This window comes from Lissotriton vulgaris, chromosome 1_1, assembly GCF_964263255.1.
Source record: "Lissotriton vulgaris chromosome 1_1, aLisVul1.2, whole genome shotgun sequence".
NCBI lineage: Eukaryota > Metazoa > Chordata > Amphibia > Caudata > Salamandridae > Lissotriton > Lissotriton vulgaris.
In genome coordinates, this window is record NC_141685.1 from 1,137,987,968 (window position 1) to 1,138,011,985 (window position 24,018).

Genomic DNA, 24,018 nt, shown 5'->3' on the forward strand with positions numbered 1-24,018 from the left:
TTTAGCCATGTTTCCTTGAGAAAGAGCAAGTGCAAATGGTGGTCATGCAGTAGATCCATATCTCTGTGGTGTGTTTGGCGATCGCATATTGAAGAGCATGCATGGGAGTGTAGTGTGTTGCATGGGTAGTGGTTGGTCATTATGAGAGGGTGGCTGGTATGTGAGAGTGCTTCTGGTGCTGGGTTCTGTTGGTGCAGGGGTGGTGGATGTAGGGTGTGGCTGAGTGTATGCAAACTTACATGAGCAGCATATGAACACTCCCTTGGTGTTGTGTTGTGTGACAGCAGTGTGGCAAGCAGCGGTGGAGTTTGAGAGTGTGTTAGAGCATGACAGATTACTGGTGAGTAGGAGGAGGGCCTGGGTTCCTGGCGCTAGGCACAGCCTAGGGGCAGATGGGGTTGCCTTTGGCGTGCCTTCCGCATGCCTGCTGCACGTCCAAGCTGCATCCACCACTAAGTAGGTCCTGGGAGTTGAAAAGTGCAGGGGATGGTGGGTGGTGTGCAGATGAATGATGGGAAATTTAGTCTTATTGCTTGGCTTCTTTTAAAGATGGTTTTGGCTGGAAACCAGTGAGGTCACTTATTGTGGAGATGAATGATGGAAAAGTTTAGCGCCAAGACACCATTTGGTACTCATGCATGTACAAATCTCAGTAACATAACACAAAGTCTACAATACCATGTACCAGCAAGAGACTGCCTGTCCAAGTTAATGATAATTTGTACTAACAGGATTCCTCTTGCCAAAGCTAATGGCATCCTGTACCAGCAAGAGTCGAAACATTATAGAATATTAAATCAAACAATCGGTTTTTGTACGGCTGGTATTCTGAACTCACATATATGAAAGTGCTTTCATAAGTGATTATGAAGAAAGGGGAGTTTGGGTGAAATAAAATATGTGCCTAGGGTCTCGCAATTTAAGCGGGTGAAGTTGCGATTTTCTCTTTTCACTTAGCAAAAATCAGATACTAAATGAGTATCTATTTGTCCCTCCTTTTATGTTAATGCTTTTGTTTTTATCTGTGTGTGCATTTTTCTGCAGTTTTCGTATAGCGCAAACATGATGTAAAAGGTATTAACGCGCTTTACATGATAACTAGTTACATTTCACAAGGTCTCATTCATTGAAGATATGGTTGCATCACTCTAAATTACTGTTATGTAATCATCATAAAATAACACAGTCTAAAAGTTTTAAATGTAGATCGGATTTGCCATTTGAAATGTGGTAATTTTAACTTTGTGATCTTTTAACGACAGGAAGTGATATTAGCAGTGAAGATGGGGTGACACGCTACAGAGTAAATCAATCCACAATCATGGATAAAAAGTTTTTAAATGTCTGTTTTACTCATCTTGCGAGTCACTGCAGACCTCCACACCCCAGTAGCTGAAAAAATCTCAGTCTGAAAGGGTTACATAAAAGTGTTGGAACAAGAAGACAGGCACATATAGATTTGATTTAAAAAATGGCGTAAATAACACTCTCAAACTCCTCAATACTTACCGAGCAGCTCACACCACATACAGCTAGTAAACAGAGGCGAATCTAACTACAAGCTCAACATAATTCAAGCAAACCACTGATTCATGTCTGACTTCAAGGCAGTCAGGCAAATGTTTCCACGCCCACTCAGTAAAAAAAATACACCAACATCTTTCCCTGCTATGAATCTGTACTTCACTGGAAAAATGAATACCGCTGCCCTCACACACCCATCTGAGAAATAGCAAAACTACACAGTCACAAACCCGCCTACTTCTGAACTTGGCCGCTGGCGCTTGCCAACATTGTAAGCTTTTTTAAAACCATAGTCGATATGGATCTCATCTCAACTTCACTCTTCAAAGCGTGTCTGCCAAACCACTCATTCACCTTCTCCTCATCAAATTCTCTCTTCTGCATGACACTGTAACACCCCATTAAACAAACATTGGCGTAGCCAATAGGTCTCGCTTTTGGGACCTTATAAGCATTTGGTTATGCAGCACAATATCCTTGGTGCAACAACATCAAATGTTGCATGGCTAAACACTTATAAGGTCCCAAAGGCGAGACCTATTGGCTATGCCAATGCATAACATCCTTGTCTCCCCTTTCCCACCCTGGTGACAATGCCACGTGTGAACTAAGAGGCAGGTTAGTGGTCATATGTACCCTGCACATGACCTAGATTATTTTAAAACATGGAGCTACATTATTACCTATGAAAAGTACGTCGTCTACTACAAGAGGTTTTTGTGCAGAGCACATCCCGTGCTCGTGCATTTAAACTTGCGGTCATTTCTGTGAATGAAGTAAAAGGAGCTTGCTTCAATTAAATATTTGCCTAGGATCACACAATTTTGTCAAGAGTGGGAAGAAGGGATTGATACCAAGTTTTCCGGTTTATTTATGCAATTCACCAACTAGAAGGGTATCCGTCCATTTCGCATCAAAGGTTAATACTTTGACATTAATTTGTGGCATAAAATCGGAGCAACTGATGTTGGTTTTAGCTGAGCAGCTCATATGCTGCACACATAGGACAGGCCTGGAGTCCAGACTCTTGGAGACACACAGGAGGCCTGGTTGATAAGCACTGCAGCCTGAAGAAGAGGCGAGAGGGGGGCTGCTTCTCTTTACAGGTGAGTAAAACAAATATATAACGCTCGTTGCGTGCTTCTTTAGATTTCCCCGGAAGCTTACGAGTCTCAAAATCGCGAAAAGCCTGCTTGTCGTACAAACCAGCGGGGCTATGGTCTCCAGGAACATGCAGACACTTCGGGAACACCCAGCTGCACTCAGGAGGCGAGAGAAGGAAGTCACGATGTAGAACACACGTCCCACAGGACCGTATTACACGAAAGGGAACGAGTTAGAAGTTACCTCACGAGACAATAACCAAAAACATTGAACGTCAGGCTGAAAAGTGAGAGGAAATTGTGAAATTGAAGTACAAAGCGCCGATGCATATCGCTGCCACGAAGAACAATATCTAACTCCCTACGGATGCATTGATTACGGTTGCGTCCAATAAAATGACATCTGAAAGCAATACATTAATAAGTGCACATAGTATTAAATGAAATCTTACTGCGCCACGCTCGGGAGCTAGACAGGAAATGCTGATCACATGTAAGAATTGAATTAGTGGGGGTCTAAAAAAAAACATCACACCCTACGATTACAAAAAAAGAAGCACACATCTTTGCGGTAGTGTTTTAAAAAGTAAGCAATAAAATCAGAAAATAATACGACAATGTGGATAATTTCAGAAGGAAATGTTAATAAGAGAAGCACAGGATTTACAGTAGACTAGTTATTGAATTGTTGATCAAGCTAGAATATACTGTACGCATGTGAGACTCCCAACTTTGAAGAATCGAAACATAAATAAAGCACTTTATTTAAAATATGCACAGTTCAATTGAGAGAGGGACTGAGGGAAGGGCACGAGGCAGTCGCCGAAGGGTTCTAATGCTTTGACACCAGAGACTTACCTGAAGAGAGCTTAGAGATAACTGACTACGTTTCATACTTTTTTTTTAAACCTTTTTATTGGAAGACAAGCAAGATACAACAGTGCAGCATACATCAAGCATATGAAGAGTCAGAGAACAGTGCAATGCAGTAGCGTACATGGGAAGGACAGATGCCAAGTCCAAATGGGGAACAGGGTAGGCAGAAGCGAGGTCATAATATCAGCAAAGACAGGAGGTGCAACACATCTGTACAAAGCATATGAGTACATCAATAACGTGGGCAACAATCATACACCCCTACAGGAATAACAGTATCAGTACAATGGGTGCAAACCCATAGGTCATCAGTCCCTGAGTTGAGGCAGTCCAAACATCACTACAGAAGAGCAGGCAAGGAGGCCCCGCCCCCCTCACAATGAATGTACATTAAAACCCATACAAGTAAATAAGCAGCAGTATAGAGAGACCTACCCGGCCACCGTGTCACCTGGCGTGTCGTAAATAGAAGTGTAGTCCCATCAAGCGAAACCCCGTCAACCCACCCCAACCCGATCCTCACTGTCCGAATCAGAATCCTGTACAGCCCTGGTAAGTAGGTACACCTGCAGTGGGCTCCAAAAGTCTCTAGGCCTACAGCGAACCGGCATCATTTCTGCGTATACATTAAATTGGTCTTGACAATAGAGGACATCCTTCAGCCAGTCCCCGAACTGCGGTACCCTGCCCCGCCCCCAACAACAGGCCACTCGCCGTTTCGCCAACAATAAAGTCACATCCACAAATCTACGATAAAGCGCCAGCACCTCTTTGGTATAACCCAACAATATGACCATATGGTCGAACAGCACCCCATCCTCAGTCATGACCCGAAGGGCGTCATGAACCTGGACCCAGTACTCTGAAATGGCCCCACACTCCCATGCCAAGTGGAGGAAGTCGGCACCCGCCGCATGACACCGAGCACAGCGATCGTCTTCCGCTAAACGGAACCTGTGTTTCCTAGCTGGAGTGTAATAGAATCGTTGTATGAATTTATAGTGTATGATTTTTAAACGGCAACTAGAGGAGATATTGGCAGTCACGCCACAACAATATGCCCATTGATCATCAGTAATAGATATTCCGAGCTCAACATTCCACTGTTCACGGACCCGACTAGGTGACGCAACCCGCTGTTTCCTGATGGCACCATACAACTTAGACACCAAATGACGCCCATCGGAGAGTAACATCACATGAAGTGGCAAAGCCTTGGGGAACTCAGGCAGCAGCGACCTCAGCCCTTGCCGTAGTCGGACATAATAGAACAGTTCTAGCGGGGAGTATTCTCCACTCACAAAAAATTGCTCAAGGGTACGGAAGGTGCCCTCCCGAAAAAGGTCCCCCCAGGTAAGTATCACAAGGCGTTTGCACAGGCGTTGGAATCCCGTCTCCTGCAACAAGGACAAGGCAGGGTGATACACCAGGGGCAATGCAGGTGAGTAGAGAAACGCAAGATCCAGCGCCCTCGTAACTCGCTTCCAGGCATCTATCGTACACGTCACTGTCGTCTGGTGAGTGTCTATATCCCCGACATTCCCCAGCACCATGCCCTCCAATGGGAGAGGATGAGCAACTCACTGTTCAGCAGCTACCTGAGGCATAAACGGCGTGGGACGAATCCAGTGATACGCATAGTGTGCCTGGGCGCTAACATAATAAAGTTCAAAATCAGGGACATCAAAGCCCCCATCGACATAAGGCAGCGTCAATGTAGACCACGCCACTCGAGGCTGTTTGCCCCCCCAAAACAACCGAAGCAGCTCCGAACGGAGACGCGTGAAAAAAAACGCCCCAGGGTGATATGGAATATTTTGAAACAAGTATAGGAAGCGGGGCGACACCACCATTTTTATCAGAGATGCTCTACCCTCCATGGAAAGAGGCAAAGACATCCATCTTGTGATGTTATCTGCTAGTTTGGTTATAGCGACGCCATAATTAAGCCTGACCGTCTCCTCTTTGTGCAAGGCCACAACAATACCAAGATAACGTAGCTCCGAATCACACCATTCCAGGGGGTAGTCAAGTGGGAAGCGATGAATCGCTGCAGTGAGGGGAAAGAATTGGGATTTCTGCCAGTTGATATGCACTCCGGAAATACCGCTGAAGGCAATAAACTCACGCAGTATCGCGTTAAGGTTCACCTGTGGATCCTTCACATAAAGGGTAACATCGTCCGCATACAGGGATATCCCAATTTGACGCTGGAAACAATTAAACGCACTCTGTTGGTGTAATTGGCGAACCCTACACGCAAGAGGCTCTATTGCGATGGCAAACAGGAGGGGAGAAAGGGGGCACCCCTGCCTGGTCCCCCTCGTGATAGGGAAAGGGGAGGACAGCACACCATTCACAACCACCCTCGCCACCGGATCGGTGTACAGCAATTTGACCCATGAGATAAAAATCCGAGGAAATCCCATTCTGCACAGCACATCTACCAAGTAACCCCATTCAACTGAGTCAAACGCCTTCGAAGCGTCTAAAAAAACAGCAGCCACCGGGAGTTCAGGCGCAATTGTCGGAATCAAGGAGAAGAATGTTCGAAGATTATGAGACGTTGCCCGGCCAGGCACAAACCCCGACTGGTCAGGTAAGACTATAACGGGCATAAGCTCAGAGAGCCGCGTCGCCAACACTTTTGCCAGTATTTTAACATCGCAGTTGAGTAATGATAGAGGCCTATAGGACCCCACATCTAGGGGATCCTTCCCAGGTTTGAGCAGCGAGGTGATAGCAACTTCCCTCATAGACCCCGGCAGTCTCCCCACCTCAAGTGATTCCTCGAACACCTCCCGGAGCACCGGAGCCATAACATCCACGTAACATTTATAAAATTCGGCGGGTAAACCATCCAATCCGGTAGCCTTACCATTATTAAGGGACATAATGGCACTTCTGTTTTCATCCACCTCAAGGGGTCTACCCAGAAACGCCCTGTGATCGTCGGACAGCCAGCAGAGCGCCAAATCGTCCAGAAACCCCCCCATACCTCACGTCTCCCGATTGCTGCGAAGTGTATAAGTGTGTGTAATGCTGTATAAACGTGTTTTGAATTTCCGTCGTGTCGCTACAGCGCGTGCCATCAGGTAAGACCAATTCCAACACATCCGAACTATGTCTCTGATGTCTCGTAAGTGCGGCAAGCACCTTCCCCGGCCTCTCACCCTCACAGTACCTTCTCGCCGTCCAATATTTCCCCCTATGTTTTGCCTCCCTTGCTGCCTCCTCCTCGTACTCTGAGAGTTTACTCCGAAACTGATGCAAGATGTCAGGATCAGGGCCATCCAGCAATCCACGTAGTAAATCAGCCTCTAAGCTCGCAAGCGTACGAACAATAGTCATGAGTACCCCACAGCTCTTGGAAATCGTGACCCCCCGGATTGTAACTTTAAATGCCTCCCATATCACTTCCACACTGTCTACAGAACTCCTATTTCTCGGGAAAAAGGCTTCCACTTCCTCACCTAGCTCCGCCTTAAAGATGGGATCCAGCAGGGCAGAAGGAAAAAGTCTCCAAGGCGGCCGCGGCCTATGCAGTCCAGGCACCGATAACATGACCCTAACTGGACAGTGGTCCGAGTACGTTCTGGGGAGGTGCGCCACACCATGTAATCCCGTCACAAGTCTCCTGGAGTGGAAGACATAGTCTAATCTCGCCCAGGTACGGGCCTGCGCTGTGAAATGTGTGCCCTCCCTCCCCATGGGGTGCATATATCGCCAACTATCGATCAGGCCCGCCTCCTCCACAATGCCCCGTAATACATCCCTGGCCTGGACATTGTACTGAGAGCTCCCCTCCGACCTGTCCTCAGGGGCCCGCAATGCCAAATTGAAATCCCCCCCCCCCCCCATACAATATGTGAGGCGTCAACCGCAAGAATATGACCCCATAGTGTAAGAAAGAAAGCAGGTGTATCAACATTCGGTGCATAGCAATTCACAAAAAGCACAGTGATCTGCCCAATCCTCCCCCACAACAACACATATCTCCCGTCTGAGTCAATACGTGATCCCAGCTCCTGGAATGTAAGTGATTTCCTGATCAGTATAACAACCCCACGTGCATAAGAGGAGTAGGACGAAAAAGTCCTCACTGAAGCCCACCTCCCACCGAACGCATGTGCAGGTGCCTGGCGCAAATGCGTTTCCTGCAGTAATGCCACTTGTACAGCATGCCGATCAAGATATTGCAGCACAGTACGACATTTCCTGGCATCATTAAGTCGACGCACATTCCAAGACAAAATCGAAATCCTATCTAACATTTCGACCGACATCACCCATAAGGAATGTGCGACATAAAATGCTGAAACACTGCACCAGACACAGTTCCCGACTCGAGGTGGCGGACCTGAACCGCTGCATACACCGCACACCCCACGCACCGCTTACCACAGTCATCCATGTCGTCTTCCATCCGCAGAAATAAACCACCCCCTCCCCAACACAAAAAAGAACAACCGTGCAACAGGCACGCGGTACATTCAAAGAACAACGCGCATCTAGTACAATCACCAGGCGAAAGAGAACCCACCAGTGCATCCCCCTCCACCCCCCACCCACCTGACCAACCCCGACCTGTCAGGACCCCCTGCCACCCCCCCTCCCCACACTCCAGTCATCCATCCAACCATCCAGAAAGTCAGTCGCACAAACAAAAAACTTAACAATGGTGGGGTATTCCCGTTGGGGTGTCCACCAGAGGTGCACCTTACCACCCTTTCACACTATGTCATTCCCTCAGCCGCAATGTGAAGATACGACTCAGGCACAGTGTGGGGGTGGGTGCCCGGAGTAAAGTATTATCATCAACCATCGCCACAACAACCGTTTCAAAAAGCGGAATCCCGGATCACACCGGCGACCCACACATCCGCTCCCAACAGTCATGTCTGCGAAGCCCTAGATTCCAAGAGCAGCCATAGAAGCGGCAGTGCAAAGTGTGTAGCCCAGCCCATAGGCCGCTAGAAACCTGGTCAGGCGTCCTCCTCCTCTCCCGCCGGGCGGTGGCCGTCCTGTCCCGCCTCGTCTTGCCGGCCAGCAGCAGCACGCCCCCTCTTGAGACGCTTCACAAAGTCTTCCGCCTGCTGTGGATTCGTGAAGAAAGTCTGCTTCGCCTGATGAGTCACCCTCAGCTTCGCAGGGTATAGCAAAGCGTAGTCCACCTGCAGGTCCCTAAGCTTTTTCTTGACCGCCAGGAATTTGCGTCGTTGCTCCTGCACCATCGGGGTGAAGTCCGGATATATGGTGAAATTGACCCCCTCAAAGGAGAGCGAGCGGGTAGTGCGAGCCGCACGAAGAGCCGCATCTCGATCCCGATAGTTCAAGAGGCGCGCAATGATAGGGCGCGGCGCCGCGCCGCGCCCGTGGCCGGACGAGGCCCAAGGGATCTGTGTGCCCGCTCCACAATAAACTGCGTGGAAAACGCTTCCGCTCCAATCGCACCAACCAGCAGCCTTTCCACATACGTCTCCATTTTCCCCACATTTGTCGTCTCCGGCACGCCTATAACGCGTATGTTGTTGCGCCGACTCCTCGCCTCCAACTCCTCATTCTTAGCGGCTATTACCCTCAGGATATTGTCCATCCTCGCCAGCTGAGTGGTATGAGTGGCCGTAGTGTCGTCGTGATCCGAGATGCGTTGCTCCGCCGTGGTCAGGCGCTCCTCATGGACATCAAGTTTTTGCACCACAGCGTCCATGCGCGAGGATAGTTTATCCACTTTGTCCACAATGGTAGCGAAACCTTGCCGCATCTCTTGCATCATCTGCTGGAAATCCGGGGCAGTGGACTGCGGACTAGCATCAGCGACAGGCGGGGGGGGGGGGGAACGTGAACTCCCAGCTTCTTGCACCAAGCGAGCGCCCCTCCTAGAAGCCGCAGAGTCAAATGACAACTTAGGCTGCTTATTGTCCGGCTTCCCCATGATCAAACACACACAGCCCGCAGCAGTTCCCACAGTAAGGAGATGCGAGGGGGTCCCCGGGTACAAGTCCTCGGACACCAACCAATGTCATGCGCCCAATAGGACACGCAGCACAGCAAAATCCAAGATTGGGGCGCAGTAGTCCTGCATCCACGCAGTACCGCCAACACCCTCCAACAGTCACAGCACGCTGCTGCCTCCGAGGAAGCAGGGGGCAGTTACAACGACAGCAGGCGAAGGGAGTCCGAGCGGACACAGCAGTGGCCCACCACAGCACAACACAGATCAGGGAAGGCAGCGCCACTTACAGAGTGCAACAGGGACAATGCGCAGGCATCAGCAGTTACGCCGTCCCCCAAGGAGCAGAGCAGCCCAATCCAAGACAGTGTGGCACACCAAAACACAGCAGGGGGCACCAGTAGTTAGTGCAGTCAGAAGGGGCTGGCACTAGCATAGCCAGTATAGCACTCCGCCGTTAAATCCAGCAAGGCAAGCTCCGCTATGCAGCAACTGCTGTGTCGATAATGGCGCCAAAAGGGAGAAGAGACGGCCCCCCAGCAGAGCGACCATCCAGTACTACTTTAAGCTGTATCACCAGCTACAGTCCACTTCTGTTCGTACCTTGTGGAGTCCAGGCGTCCAGGAGATCACCACAGACGGGGGCACGAGCAGGCAGGCATGCCCCGCCACTCCCTTCCGTGTGATGGCCGCTTCCCAAAGCCGGGGGTGGATCGGCGCCCCCACCGCAGCTCCTCCACTGCAGTCCGGGGTGACACCAACGATGACGCTGCACACCCCTCGCCCCCGGACACGAGCCGCATATACAGCCGCCAGCCACGTCCAGGCGGGCAGTCTCAGAGAGTCCCTGAGGGGGGAGGGGATCAGGCCTCCACCCCTCGTGTGAGGCAGCGGACTAAAGTGGACCGAGACGCCGGGCCGCAGAGCGCCTGACTTCCAGGGCGCCCAGCGGTGAATCTACCGGACCCTCCAACTCCGGCCAGGAACCTCCGATCAGCTCGGGAATTGGATCGAGTGCAGTCCACCGCCTACCAGTGGATAAACCAGGGTCAGAGTGGCGAATGGCGATGGTTAGGAGAAATGACCGGATGAATGCTCCGGGCTGCAGGAGCCTCACGGCAGTGCGGCCATGCTGCAGTGCGCCCTCTAGCGCCCCCCCCCCCCCGACTACGTTTCATACTTTACGGGATTTTACTTCCTGTAAAACGAGGCGAAGCTGTGTAGGGTTCTATGCTGCACTTACTCTATGTGAGGGTTGACCACACTCTGATAACCATTCTACGTGTTCACCACACTTCAGCCCTACTACAGGCTTTGTCAATGTCCCTTCCCGCGTCTGAGGGAGTCGGGCAGAATGGTGCTCTGGATCAGTTTTCGGTTGACACAAATAAAATGCTTTTAAAAGCCAACTCGATTTATTAAAAATTGTTTGGAAGTGGTTAGATGGAATTTCCACTGTCCTGGTTAGTCCGTGAATTATGTGTGATGCAACAAGCCTTTCCTCCGTCATTAAAAGAAACAAGAGTGTACAGATCAACTCGGTAACCATGCCAACAAGCGGGAGTTGTGTGCTTACGCTAAAAGAAAAAAGAAAAAGGACGCAAGTGGAAAAAGTGAGTGATGACTAGACAAAAATGTTTGTTGCTGTGTACTTTCAATGCCACGTCGGGGGTAGTAAGCGCTATATAAATACAATTACATTCTTTTTGGCATGCGTGACATAGGAGCCAGTTTTATAGCAAACCACACTACCTGAACTTTAAGATATACAATAATGGAAGAGGCAGAGCCACCTACCAGGAGTCCATGTTCCTTAGAATAAAAGTGGTGGTTCCCAGCTGTATTGACTGATATGTAAAATAACACAAGTGTATGTGTTTTTATTATACTCGCACCGCAGATTATTGCTTACAGTACTGTAGAACATACAGGGTGCATGGTTGCAGCGACCCTCTATAAAGAATTGGCCCTGATGCTGACCATTGAGGGCCCCCAGAGTGGTGGCCCTGGAATTGCTTAGAACAGATATGGAGGTTGGCAGGCTCACTCCGCTTGAGTAAACATGTGGCTGCTATCTACAGATGGTTGGGCGATGCATTATCGGCCTATTAGAAGCAAACGTTAGCATTGCGTTAACTGGCCATGTCATGGCGTTTCACAAAATGGTTGCCATGTTCTTGGCATTTAAAGGCACAAACGCCTAAGTGGACTTGGACATGCATTCTAGGTGTAAGGAACCTGTTTGGACTATATTGTCGACTTGTGTTTGCTGTAAGCATATCTTGCACCCCATACTAACGCTCCAAATGGGTTGGGTCGAACTTTATCAGAGAGAGTGAAGGGGGCCATCCTTGTTGACATTGCAGAGAGTGACTGCCACCTATTCCATGTAGCAGTATCAACAGCATTCGCATTGTTTTAGTCAGGCATAGCATGACCGTGAAAGCACACGGATCTCCCATTGAATGCCCAGGGACAGCTTTTATGTGATGTTTTGATTACTTGGGTTGAGATCAGGCCTGCCTTTCGGTATATGTGCGCATACTCTATCAGTAGAGCTGCATATATTGAACGCTGTTCGAAATGAGGTGCAAGGGGCGCCTCCTTCCTTCCTTTCTGATATGAAAGAAATCAGCAGCCAGGTAGTCAGAGTGCAGCTGTGTGCTTTCACCTCCCCGTATTGGCTCTGTCCTGAAATATAACCCACTTTCGAATAAATCGTAAATGATGGCTGGAGACCAAAACTCTGTGCTTGCCTAGTGTCCACGAGTTGTTTGCTCCATGGTACCAGTGACGTAAGGAAAATGTCCAAGCTGCCTTTGCAAATGCATCAAACCAATTGCCTCCCACAGTATCTTACACATGCACCACTCAAGGAAAAAACAGGAGTCGTGTTACTGTTTTCTCAGCAATCGCTGATGTAAATATGAGTGGGTGTGCACCCTGTGCAAAAGGATGGCAGGAAAATCTAGGTCACACCAGAAATTCGTATTTCATATCCGTGGCTTGAATAATTCACAGCGATGCAAGCCCTACCCACGATTATGAGTCGGTCAGCCATTTTACATATGAAAAGGGTTTGTATACAGCTACCTGTCTGTGGTTAATGTTATGGACCAGGCCGCTTCTGCTTTCCAACAACTGCATTGTTTTGTTATCCTCAGAAGAATACAGCTTACAAACTGGTGTGAACATCAAGAGTGTATATGACCACATGCAACACAGGCATACAATAACGCATATAGGGAATAGGAGACTAGAAACATGCATTCTCAGGAACACATCCGGAACTATAACATTAGATTTACCATCAGGAAGGGGGCTATCAAATATGAATATGCTTGTTAGCAAGGAAGCACGGGAAATAAAAAAAAAAGCATGCTAGTGGTGCGCGCGCATCAGCAGCAAAAGTGAAAGTAATCGAACAGAGAAATAGCACATATTTTCAAAATTCAAAATGTTCGCAGTCTTTCTTTAATACTAACAAAACAGAATTGTTTAAGCACAAAAACATTAATAATTATGAAACGACTACGTCATGGCACTACAACACAGCGATAGAAGAGGCAAATGAAGCTGACGAGGAGGGAGGGGGAGAAGGGAGTAATAATTATGAAATGAGTACGTCATGGTACTGCAACACAGCAATAGAAGAGGCAAATGAAGCTTACGAGGAGGGAGGGGGAGAAGGGAGTGGGTAGTGCGATTAGAGGAGCATGATTCACAGCCATAGAAGAAGCAAATGAAGCTTACGAGGAGGGAGGGGGAGAAGGGAGTGGGTAGTGCGATTAGAGGAGCATGATTCACAGCCATAGAAGAAGCAAATGAAGATGATGAGGAGGGAGGGGGAGAAGGCAGGGGGTAGTGCGAGGAGAGGAGCATGATTCTCGCGCTGTAAGGCATAATAAGCCAGTACAGAAAGCCAGATGGCAGCTGTGCACATTCACGCGTGCATAACCACACGCTTGAGGCCAGCAAAAACCTATGGGTAGCACTTTGAAAACCCACTTATTAAATGTCTCGCAGTGCAGCGCATGCGCTGGCTCCGGGGAGACCTAAAAAATGGTCACCTTCAAAATCAGAATAATAAAAAAAAACAATTCAGATGAAGGCGCCAGCTGATCTTCTCACACCTGTCTCCCTTTCATGAACTAGAATCTGGAAAGGGTAGTTAACATCATCTATGAGAGCAAGCAGATTACAGTCAGCTACTCGAAGCTCCAGCAAGTAAACCATAACAATCAGGGTTGTTTAAGACGTCCTTGGAACTGTAGACATTGGGAGACTATTTGTTCTTTTTGGCGCCTTGGACTGCTTTTAACACCATTGCTCAGCAGGGCCTCTTTGTCTATATTTACTTTATTTACTCTGTCCTGAACTGGTTCTCTTCAGACCGATATCAATTTGCACACATAAACAGCTGTGTTCAACACCTGATTCCTGTAGATTGTTGTGTCCCCGTCCTCTCTGTCTACATTTTATTGGATTCTTGGATCTCTTGGAAGTCCTACTCACCAACTAAAATCTCCTCCTACATCTTCATGCTAAGTTAAAATGGCCCAGATTCAGCCAACTGCAGAAAATAAAGCTTTACTTCCCAGCTTTTAGCCTCCACAGTCCAAGCCAACATACTTCGGAACTCACTCCTCCTGAATATAATTCCTTGCCCATCCCTAGAGCCTTTCAGTTGGAACTTGAGACCCACCTAAAGAATTATCTTTACCCTACTTTCCCGCTGCTTGCTCTGTGGTGACTCCCCTCCCTCCCCCCGCACGTATGACCTCATCCAAGGAGCTTGACCATTTGTATGCTCCCCACACAACCCAGAATCTAAAAGTACTTATTGTTTCTCTTCCCTGCCCCCTCCCACTCCATGTTACTCCGTTTTTCCAGAATAAAATCAATTTGCTTTACATGCTGTGCATGTCCTGATAGCTAGGAGTATTTTAAAGAGGATATGCAGCAGTGCTATTCCAAGAGAATTTCTACAGCATGGAACTTACAAGAGAGATATTTAAAATCTTAAAGAAGGTCTTCATTTCTAACACATCTAGCCAAGACTATTCACCAGATGCACATGCTAAGAGCCAGAGATACTTATTTCAGAAGGTTGCTTCTCTGCTGAGCTATGTATTCATGACCACGTCTGACCATTACCTATTGAACAGATCAGGCTTAATCAAGTTGAAAATCGATAGTCCCATCGCCAACATTCGGGTTGAAACACATTTTTCCACCAGGCGTATTCATTATAGGAAGTCCAAATGGCATCTAGCACCTAGGTGACCTTTGCTTGTCACTTGGCATGAAAAACAGTGTGTGGTTTCTCAGTGACCGCCAAAATGATCAACACCACTTTCGTAGAAATCCATTTCCCAAATGTGATTAGGAGTCTTACATCATGCGGTTTCAAAAGTTGTCCCAGATCTGGCAGACCTTGCATGCTTTGCCCCAGTTTCTGAAGTCTCCTCAAGTAGTGACACTACCGATCATTGAAGGGAATTTTTTTCTTGGGGAGCAAACAGGCTGGTGCTAGACCTGGCAGAGGTAATGACTGCACTTATTGAAGAGAGCTGTTAGTTTTCCTGGAAGATAGGGCTTCACTCGCAGTACTAATGCTGTTGGTCAGTCTTGAACATTACATTTTGATTCTCGGTTGGCTGAAGTGGTGAACTGCACTATGCCATAGCTTCTCTGCAATATTTTTAATATCAACAGGCAATTATTGTGTGCGTTATGTTTTTTGAGGTGCCCGTCCCATTATGGGCCACCTCTTTGAAGGCACCAGAAACACAATCTACTAGTAGATAGCCTTCTTGACTGAGTGACAGACAATTAGCCAACCCCTTAATTCTGCAAAACGTCACCAGCGCACAGCAGAAAGATGGTTAGATAATGGTGTGGTAGTTATCTCTCTGATAAAGAAAGTGAAATCCTAAATGTTTTTAGGTTTTGACTAGCAAATGCATGCGTACGAAGTACGCATGCGCTAGGAAAAATCTTATGATCTGTGTGTGGAGTCGGGTCTACGCCCCCTCCTCCCATTGGCTAGCTCCATAAATGGAGGCTAGCCATTGGGAGAGGGCTCTGTCCGTCAATCTCGGACCAGATTCGGGGGCGTTCCCGAGAATTTTTGGCTTTTGGCGACGTCACGCTACGTCAGCCAAAAGCCGAGAACGCCCCCGAATCTGGTCCGCCATTGACGGCACTCGGCGCCCCCTCCACGAGTCCTGGGACCAGGTCCGCCTCTCCTCGTTTTATTTTTATAATGTTGGCATGTGATGTGAAAATCCTTCGCTCATTATGATCTTAACAATACTCGATTTACCAGAGCGCCTGGGAGGATTGTTCACAGGAGGGACATGGCTAACTCCCGGCGCATCGCGCTTGTTTTCGTTGCTTGTTTTCGTTCCTTCCGATATATTTGTGGTATCCCCCCCCCTTATCTCTCTCACGCCTTCCTGTAGCCTATGTCCCCTCTCTGCTCTCCTTGAAATCACTCCCCGCGGGCTGCAGTGGCACCGGCGTCCTCTGGGGGGAGCCTCTTGTGCACGTCAGCCAGAAGTGAGCTCCGCTCCGAGGCGGCCCGGGGTGTTTGGGACGCCGCAGTCCGAGTCTGAATGTAGGCTGGCGAGGGAGGAGTCTGTCCGGGAGGGAGGGACCCACGGAGGCTGCCCTGCCAGCAGGTGAGAGCCGAGGGAGGGGCACCGAGCCGCAGCCAGCGTCGTCCCAAGCAGGAGCCACAGAAACCACATAAGCTAACCGGAGGAACAAACACCCGCCCACCTGTGCCAGCAGCACCCGCCCTGTGCCCACCGGTGCCAGCAGCACCCAGGAGCAACAGCCGCGCTGTGCCCACCGGTGCCAGCCCCGGAAGCGGCAGCCCTCTCTGTCCTACCTGGACACCCTGGGCTGCCCGATGCCCCCTCTTGCCCCTGACAGGTGAGGCTGTGCGCAGCCCCTGGAGCGGATGCCCGGCTCCAGCCATGCTCCAGGGGGGCTGACCTCTGACCCTGCCCATGGGGCGAGCCCTCGGCGCCCTCCTGACCCTGCTCTGCCTCAGCCTCGGAGGAGCCCACGCCTTGGAGTACATCACCGACGCCCCCCGACTGACGGCCAACTTCGTAAGAACCCTTTGCACTTTTACGAGCGTGTGTGTCCTGGTGAGCGGGTGTCTGTCACTGCACCGAGAGTGTGTGTCCTGGTGAGCGGGTGTCTGTCACTGCACCGAGAGTGTGTGTCCTGGTGAGCGGGTGTGTGTCACTGCACTGAGAGTATGTGCCCTGGTGAGTGGGTGTGTGTCACTGCACCGAGGGCATGCGTGTCCTGCTGAGAGGGGGTGTATGTCACTGCACCCAGAGTGCGTGTGTGTCCTGGTGAGCGGGTGTGTGTCACTGCACCGAGAGTGTGTCCTGGTGAGCGGGTGTGTGTCACTGCACCGACAGTGTGTGTGTGTGTGTTCTGGTGAGCGGGTGTGTGTCACTGCACCCAGAGTGTGTGTGTGTCCTGGTGAGCGGGTGAATGCGTGCCTATCCTGCAGTGAATGTGTGTCTATTCTGCAGTGAGGGTGTGTATATCCTGCAGTGAGTGTGTGCCTATCCTGCAGTGAGTGTGTGCCTGTCCTGCAGTGAGTGTGTGTCTGTCCTGCAGTGAGTGTGTGTCTGTCCTGCAGTGAGTGTGTGTCTATCCTGCAGTGAGTGTGCATCTATCCTGCAGTGAGTGTGCATCTATCCTGCAGTGAGTGTGCATCTATCCTGCAGTGAGTGTGCATCTATCCTGCAGTGAGTGTGCATCTATCCTGCAGTGAGTGTGTGTCTATCCTGTAGTGAGTGTGCGTCCCTGTGGTGAGCCTGTGTCTCACTGAGGTGTCTCACGGGGTCTGTGCACAAGACCACCTCTGCTATCTTTTAATGTCCGTGACGTTGTCCCCGTCGTATGGTGCCTGTACATTTACAGTTTCAAGATTGTTACAGTGCCTGTGGCAATGTTACTGTGCACAATTGGTATTGTCAGTAACTGTCACTGTGAAGCATTGTTAGATAATTTTATATAACTACGGTTCTACGGTTGTTACTGAGTAAGTGTGTCTGGGTTAAATGTTAGAGTCAGTGACTGTGTTACTAAGATTGTTTTAGTATCTGAGGACGTTTTACCATAAACAATTGATATTGCTTCAGTGACTGTCACAGTGTAACATTGCTAGACATTGTACATAACTACGGTTGTTACTGAGTCAGTGTGTCTGGGTTAAATGTTAATCAGTGACTGTGTTACTAAGATTGTTTTACTGTCTGTGGCAGTGTTACTATGTTCAATTGATACTGTGTCAGTGACTGTGTCTACAGTAGATAGTTACAGAGACAGTGATTGTGTTACTAAGAATTCTACAGTGGCTGTGTGTGTGGGGGGCTTTGTGTGGCTGTGTGTGTGGGGGGCTGTGTGTGGCTGTGTGTGTGGGGGGCTCTGTGTGGGGGGGCTCTGTGTGTGTTTGTGTGTGTCATTTGCGAGAGATAAAGCTAGTGGCAGTGTAAATGACAATGCCATTTATTTATGTTAAAAAAAAAACAAATAAAAATAATGTCAAGAGCAATGCCAATAGCTCTAACTTTAACAAAGGCAAAACCATTGCATTGTAAATGCTTGTTTTACCTTTGAATATCAGGTGAATGCTACCGAAACACTATGGCAACTACATTCAGTTTCTAGCTATACTCTACCTTTTCTTTGAATACAATGCTTGGCAGGTTGTTGCTTACTTGACCAAGCGCTCACAAATAGACTGCTACAACAGGCTATTTACTTAAAAATTATCAGTCGGCTTCGAAGATTCTGATCTAAGCAGCCGGTAGAAAGTTTGTGATTCCAGTCCTCGGAAAAAAGCTGCTTATGGGTATATCTATTGAGGCAAAAAGATAATTGGTATAAAATATTCTTTCCTATGGCGTTAATGTAGTGCGCTGACTTGAGCAGCATATGAAAACTGTTTTTTTTCTTGCTTTCAGGACTGCCATTGCGCTGTATGCCTTTGATACCATTCAGCATATGTTTTTCATAAATACATTTGGGTTGAAAAAGTTCTATATGGTTATTCTCAGTTTTCATGCTGGGGGTTGACCATAACAGATTTTACCACCATTGAGCCTTGTCACAGGGAAACATGCAGACAAGTTTGAGGAAATACTGATAAACACTTCTTTTTAAGGCATTTAAGCAGTGTTGTTATTTTTAAGTATTGTAGGTAACCGGCATTACCAGCCTGATTGGTACTAGCTTTCTTAACTTCCAGTGAATGGAAGGGGCTGAGTTAACGCTACTAGATTCAACATTGTGGCCTGCAAATTACACCAGATATCTGCAGCACATGCTTAACTTACTAATTTGTCTTGCTGGCTGTGAACTACTTCTATGTCAACGTCAACAACTGCACTTGAATCAAATGTTATAGATGGTCATTTAAAGATTATGTAAAGTTGTTGCGAATTTTTGGGGGGCATGTGGAAAACACTTAAATTTGGCCCAGGTAACTGTAGAAGATTACTTTTGATTGACAAGCACAGTGTCTACAACTGTTGTCTGCCAAGGCACAATGATATACCTCAGGATACAACTTTGGGAAGGTTTAAGTCGAAGACCCTTTAAATATGGAGACATTTGTTAGTAGGAAAAACACAGTACATAAGTACATATCTGTGGGTATGACTAATAAAAAACATAACAATTAAAGTTATCTTAGGATGCACTTTTATGTGACTCAAATGTTATTGAGTTGCATGTCCTGCCTGTTGGAGGTCCATTCATAAGACGGCACAATGCATGTTGTCCTTTCACATTAAATAGACAGTTGGATAGCAATCATAAAAGTCTTTGTTCTGAGTATCATACTGAATTTACATTGGGAGCAAACAGAGTCTGCGCCTGATTTTAGATCCCAGGTTTGGAGTAAATTGGGTATGTAGTTTCCTCAAGTAAATACGTGCAGGAAATTGTGCTGCTAATGTAATGCATCTAGGGCACTGCCCTGTGTAAAGACAGCCGACAAAGACCATGTCTTCATATTTTACCCCGTTGCCCTTGGGAAACTAGGAACCCGTACAAAAAACAACCAGCTACTGAGCAGTGATGGCATTCTCTTGAGCTAATTTTGCTCCCAGTTTGTGTGGCATTTAAAAAAGGCTGCAGATATCACAATAGGATATGTACCCAGGACAAAAGAAATAAAAAAAAGAACATCCAACTCTTTGTCTCATTCGGAATTCAAACCAGATTCTGCTAGTTATCAAGTTTTGTTTTAGTTGCAGTAATATTGTATCCACATGATTAGCATTGAGACCACTACAAGGGCCATTGTAGCTTTTATACCTCTGCATAGCTGCTCGTTTGAACCCTGATGTTACAAAACATCACTGGCTTGATACAGGCACAAGGAGAGTATGTGAGACAAGCAGTGATAATCTGGTGAAAACCCCTAAGCCACCGTCTATCTTGTGGTACTACTGGCTAGCCAGTGTACAGCATGTGACAGATTCATGCAGAAACATCATCCCTCCTCCGCCCTGAGCCAATTAATGAGCTTTTCGTGTGCCTAAATCCTAGCCAGCTAGCATGCACATACACCCAAATACAAGACACAAACGCAATCCGAATATTGGAACCAGTCTTCAGTGTCAAAAAGTATTGCTTTTTAAAAGGGTATTTGTTTCGTTTCCCACATGCTAGAACGACAGTGTATCCTGCACGTCAGTGACCCAAACTCATTGTGTATTTATGTACCGCGTGGTGTGTATGTCCGTTTACCAATGAAACCCTCTTGAACGCCCTCTGGACTAGGCCCCCTCTCCGCCCCCCAAAAAACTGGACTCAGTCTTGCTGTTTGCCAAAAGAGGGATCTGCCTATCCAATTTGGCAACTAGTAAAAATAGTGGGATTTTATTTTTATGATGCAGCATGTCGAGTCTTTCTAGCGAAACTAGTCCAGCAAATTTTTTCCTTCAAGTGTTCATGTCACTATTATGTCACTGTCGATTTTACAATAAACTACACATACTTTTTATCAATAGATAACTATGGTTTTACTGCTGCATTACGTCACATTTGCAGTTTCGAAAATAATTCAGTGGACAAGTTGTAGTTTTTATCTTGTAATAGAATGTGGCCTTCATTATTTAAGATGCTGGTTGGTGACATAGTGTGGAGGGCCAGACAGGGAGGCCAATAAAGTAGAAACCTCACAGATTTGACCAATGCTGTGCCAGCATGGATATCAGTGATTGCCGAGGCACTGCATTGCTCATAATGGCACAGCGTTGAAGGAACTTGGTAGGGCACAACCTTGGCGTTTGATTATTTAGGTTAAAGGAAGCTGATGGTTAAGAGAGACAGTTATTGGGTTTATAGATCACTCTAAAGGCCTTTGCTAAACCTGTGGTAAGCTTGAAACAAAGTAAAACGCATTGTTGTGTGACACTTGTTAGGAATACGATGATGATATAAATGATAGCATTCTCATTCAGGGAAGTATTTCTGGGATGAAGGCAGTGGTTTCCCCACTGTTATGCCATCATCTTCAGAAATTATGCCTGTTTACAGAACTACATTTTGGAGTCTTCTTTTTTGCATCGAACTCTGGCTCATTAGCCTCTTTACATAATTGAAGCACTGAACCCAATGACCATGACATCTCTTCTATCTGTACTCCTTCTTTTTAGGACCAAGACCGGCGAACCCCACTGCATGCTGCTGCCTATCTGGGTGATGTCTTTATTATCGAGCTCTTGATATTATCAGGTGAGGACTGTTGCTAAAAAGGCCAGTGTTGCTATTCAGTGCTTAATTTGTAAAGAAATGAGTGCTGGTGTCCAAAGCTCTGCTCAGAAGCTGTGATTGGCCCCAATAAATACCCCAGAATACCAAGGCTGCAGAGACTTCAATCCACCTCAGGCCTCTTTAATCCACGTTCAGACACTCCCTGTCCCTTTATCTCACTCTTTCCCTTTTGAGGCAGGTTTTCCGTCTTTTCCTGCCTTCTTTCCCATTTGTGAGTTTCTCCCTTTCTTTTGATAAATATCAGATGAGAACAAATAAATGCTGGTCTTAGAACATGAGTGCCGGTCCTGAAAAAAGAGTGTTGATGGGCTCCACCGGCTCAAATGAAGCACTGTTTGTATTTTGTCACTCCATGTATCCTTCTGCTGTTACGCTGTCATCATAGTAGGTAAGCAACAGCAGTTTTAGAATGCCCTTGACCTGCTTTTGCAGTGCAACTGAACAAAGGTTCAGAGAGAAGTCAGGGTGTAGGAGGCTGAGGGCCCTCCCGTAGTCTACTCTTGTAGCACCTCCAGACGATAAGCAGAGACCAGGCTAACTGTAGCATTTGTAATATGTAAAGGACTTGGTTGTTGAGTCATGTAGGCTAAGCCAAAATTGAGGTTTAGTAGGTATGGGCCTCTGTCTTACCATGCTTCTGATTGTCTGTTCGAGGTCAGTGTAGCTGACTGTTGCCCCAAGGTACCTTACTCCCCTTCATAGAATGTATGATGTTCATTCTTCCACTGAGGTAGGAGTTATTTGGGTCAGCCTTTGCAGAGGGTTTTTACATGACATCATGACTTTTGAATCTTAACTATCTAATGTTGAGTTTTGGGAGAAAATTAGATATTTTGTAGTTCATGCAACTTCTTGTGTTCCTGTTTTTCTCTATGGCAGGTGCTAATGTTAACGCCAAGGATGCTGTGTGGCTCACCCCCTTACATCGTGCTGCAGCGTGCCGGCATGAGGTAAGTCCTAGTGTTTACAAGTCCTTGGTACTTAAAGGAAGAGATGATTTCAACTGTCTTAGCCATTTAATTTTAGCAGACATTTAGATTGATTTCAATTTTTTTGCCAGCTTCCCCAACTCCACTGTGCTCGGATGATGATTTTTCAAAGTTCTTGTATCTGTAATACTGCTTTAGGCCCCGCTGTTCTCATAGCATGCCATCTGGGGTCTACATGAATTGCGCTTATCGGTTCCTGGATTGTGTTGTCCTTGATCACTGCCGGTGTTTTGTGTCTGTCTTTTACTTGGAGTAGTTGGTGGTTTTGTACTGTTTTATTTTGGTTTTTGGTGATGAAGACTAGAATGCACTTGAATTGTATGGATGTTTATAGCTTAGATTCAATTACTGCCAAGTTTAAATTGGGTCCTGATGCACACACAGGAAGCCAGAGCCCCAATAGTTTTGCATATGGTATTTTCAACTAAAACAAATGAGGCTTTTTGGGCGAGACAGGGAATGGGGTTTTTGTGAGGCAGAGGCACATGCTTTCGAGTAGAAGGCAGAGAGACCTTTCCATTTGAGACTAGGAGCAATATTTGCCACTGTGCTGGATTTGCTAGGTTTGCATTTAATAGGTTTTCTTTGAGGCACTTGTCTTTTTTTCTTAAATGCTGTGTACTTTTTACTTGTTACAATGAGTATAAGATTGCACCTTTATGATTATAAAGATCATAACTCTAGCCATTGCACACTCTGATTTTCTTTGCTTCTACAGAAGGCTGTTCAGTTTCTCCTCAAGCACTCGGCAGATGCCAATGCCCGTGATAAGTACTGGCAGACACCGCTGCACGTCGCTGCTGCTAACCGCTCGACCAAGTGCGTGGAGGCACTTATTCCCCTTGTGAATAGCATCAGCGTGGGGGACCGCACAGGTCGCACTGCTCTTCACCATGCAGTGCACAGTGGGCATATGGAGGTGAGAGAGTGTTTTGAGTAAATCTGGTTTCTATCTTAATCTGTGCAATTGCTTATTCTGGTTGCAACTTCTTCTAGATAGTATAGGGTTTGCACTGTGGAGTAGGGTTTTGGCCCTGCATTGAGCACATGTTGAAGTCACATCTTAGCATCTTATGTGCTATGTCCTCCTATCCAGATGGTTGTCCTGCTGCTGAACAAAGGGGCCAACTTGAACATATGTGATAAGAAGGACCGGCAGCCCATACATTGGGCATCTTTCCAAGGTGAGCTGGTGCCAACCACTTTCATGAACACATTTAGTGTAATTGTATGGCATTTGGTGATCTGCTCCTTGTTTTGCCCTCAGGCCATTTGGAAATTGTGAAGCTGTTAATTTCTCGCGGGGCCGATGCAATGGCGAAGGATAAGAAGGCATACACCCCGCTGCATGCCTCGGCAGCTAGTGGCCAGGTGGAGATTGTGAAGTACCTGTTGAAACTGGGAGTGGAGGTGAGATTGGTCAGCTTTCAAAGCCCTTTTTCAGAACAGCTTAAAGTCTCAGACCTTTTCAGTTTTTCTAGGCAACAGAAAGAGTGAATGGGGCAATTTGCTGAACTGCAAACAATACCAGAAATGGACATGGACAAGTTAATGACTAATAGGGTGTTCTGGTCTGGGGAGAATTTCTGTTGGGCTGCTACAGATGTGAGTGGTTTGAAAAATGGACCCTGTTACCTGTGAAAATTTATCTTAGATCACCTTTCTATGAATCACAGCATTGCTAGTTGTGACAGTAGACGCAGTGACTTGTCTGTCATAGTATTTAAACCCACTGGTTGGAATGCAAATC

At 47.2% G+C, this 24,018-nt stretch overlaps 1 protein-coding gene across 2 annotated transcripts in view; it reads left to right on the top strand.

The window, feature by feature from the left end:
• ANKRD52 (ankyrin repeat domain 52) overlaps positions 1–24,018 on the top strand; it is a 430,239-nt gene that overhangs the window by 35,443 nt on the left and 370,778 nt on the right. For both annotated transcript variants that reach the window (XM_086963824.1, XM_086963825.1), the window contains exons 3-7: positions 21,162–21,240; positions 22,159–22,229; positions 22,987–23,187; positions 23,365–23,452; positions 23,536–23,678. In XM_086963824.1, coding sequence (XP_086819950.1) covers positions 21,162–21,240; positions 22,159–22,229; positions 22,987–23,187; positions 23,365–23,452; positions 23,536–23,678 — 582 coding nt within the window. The remainder of the gene's footprint in view (positions 1–21,161; positions 21,241–22,158; positions 22,230–22,986; positions 23,188–23,364; positions 23,453–23,535; positions 23,679–24,018) is intronic.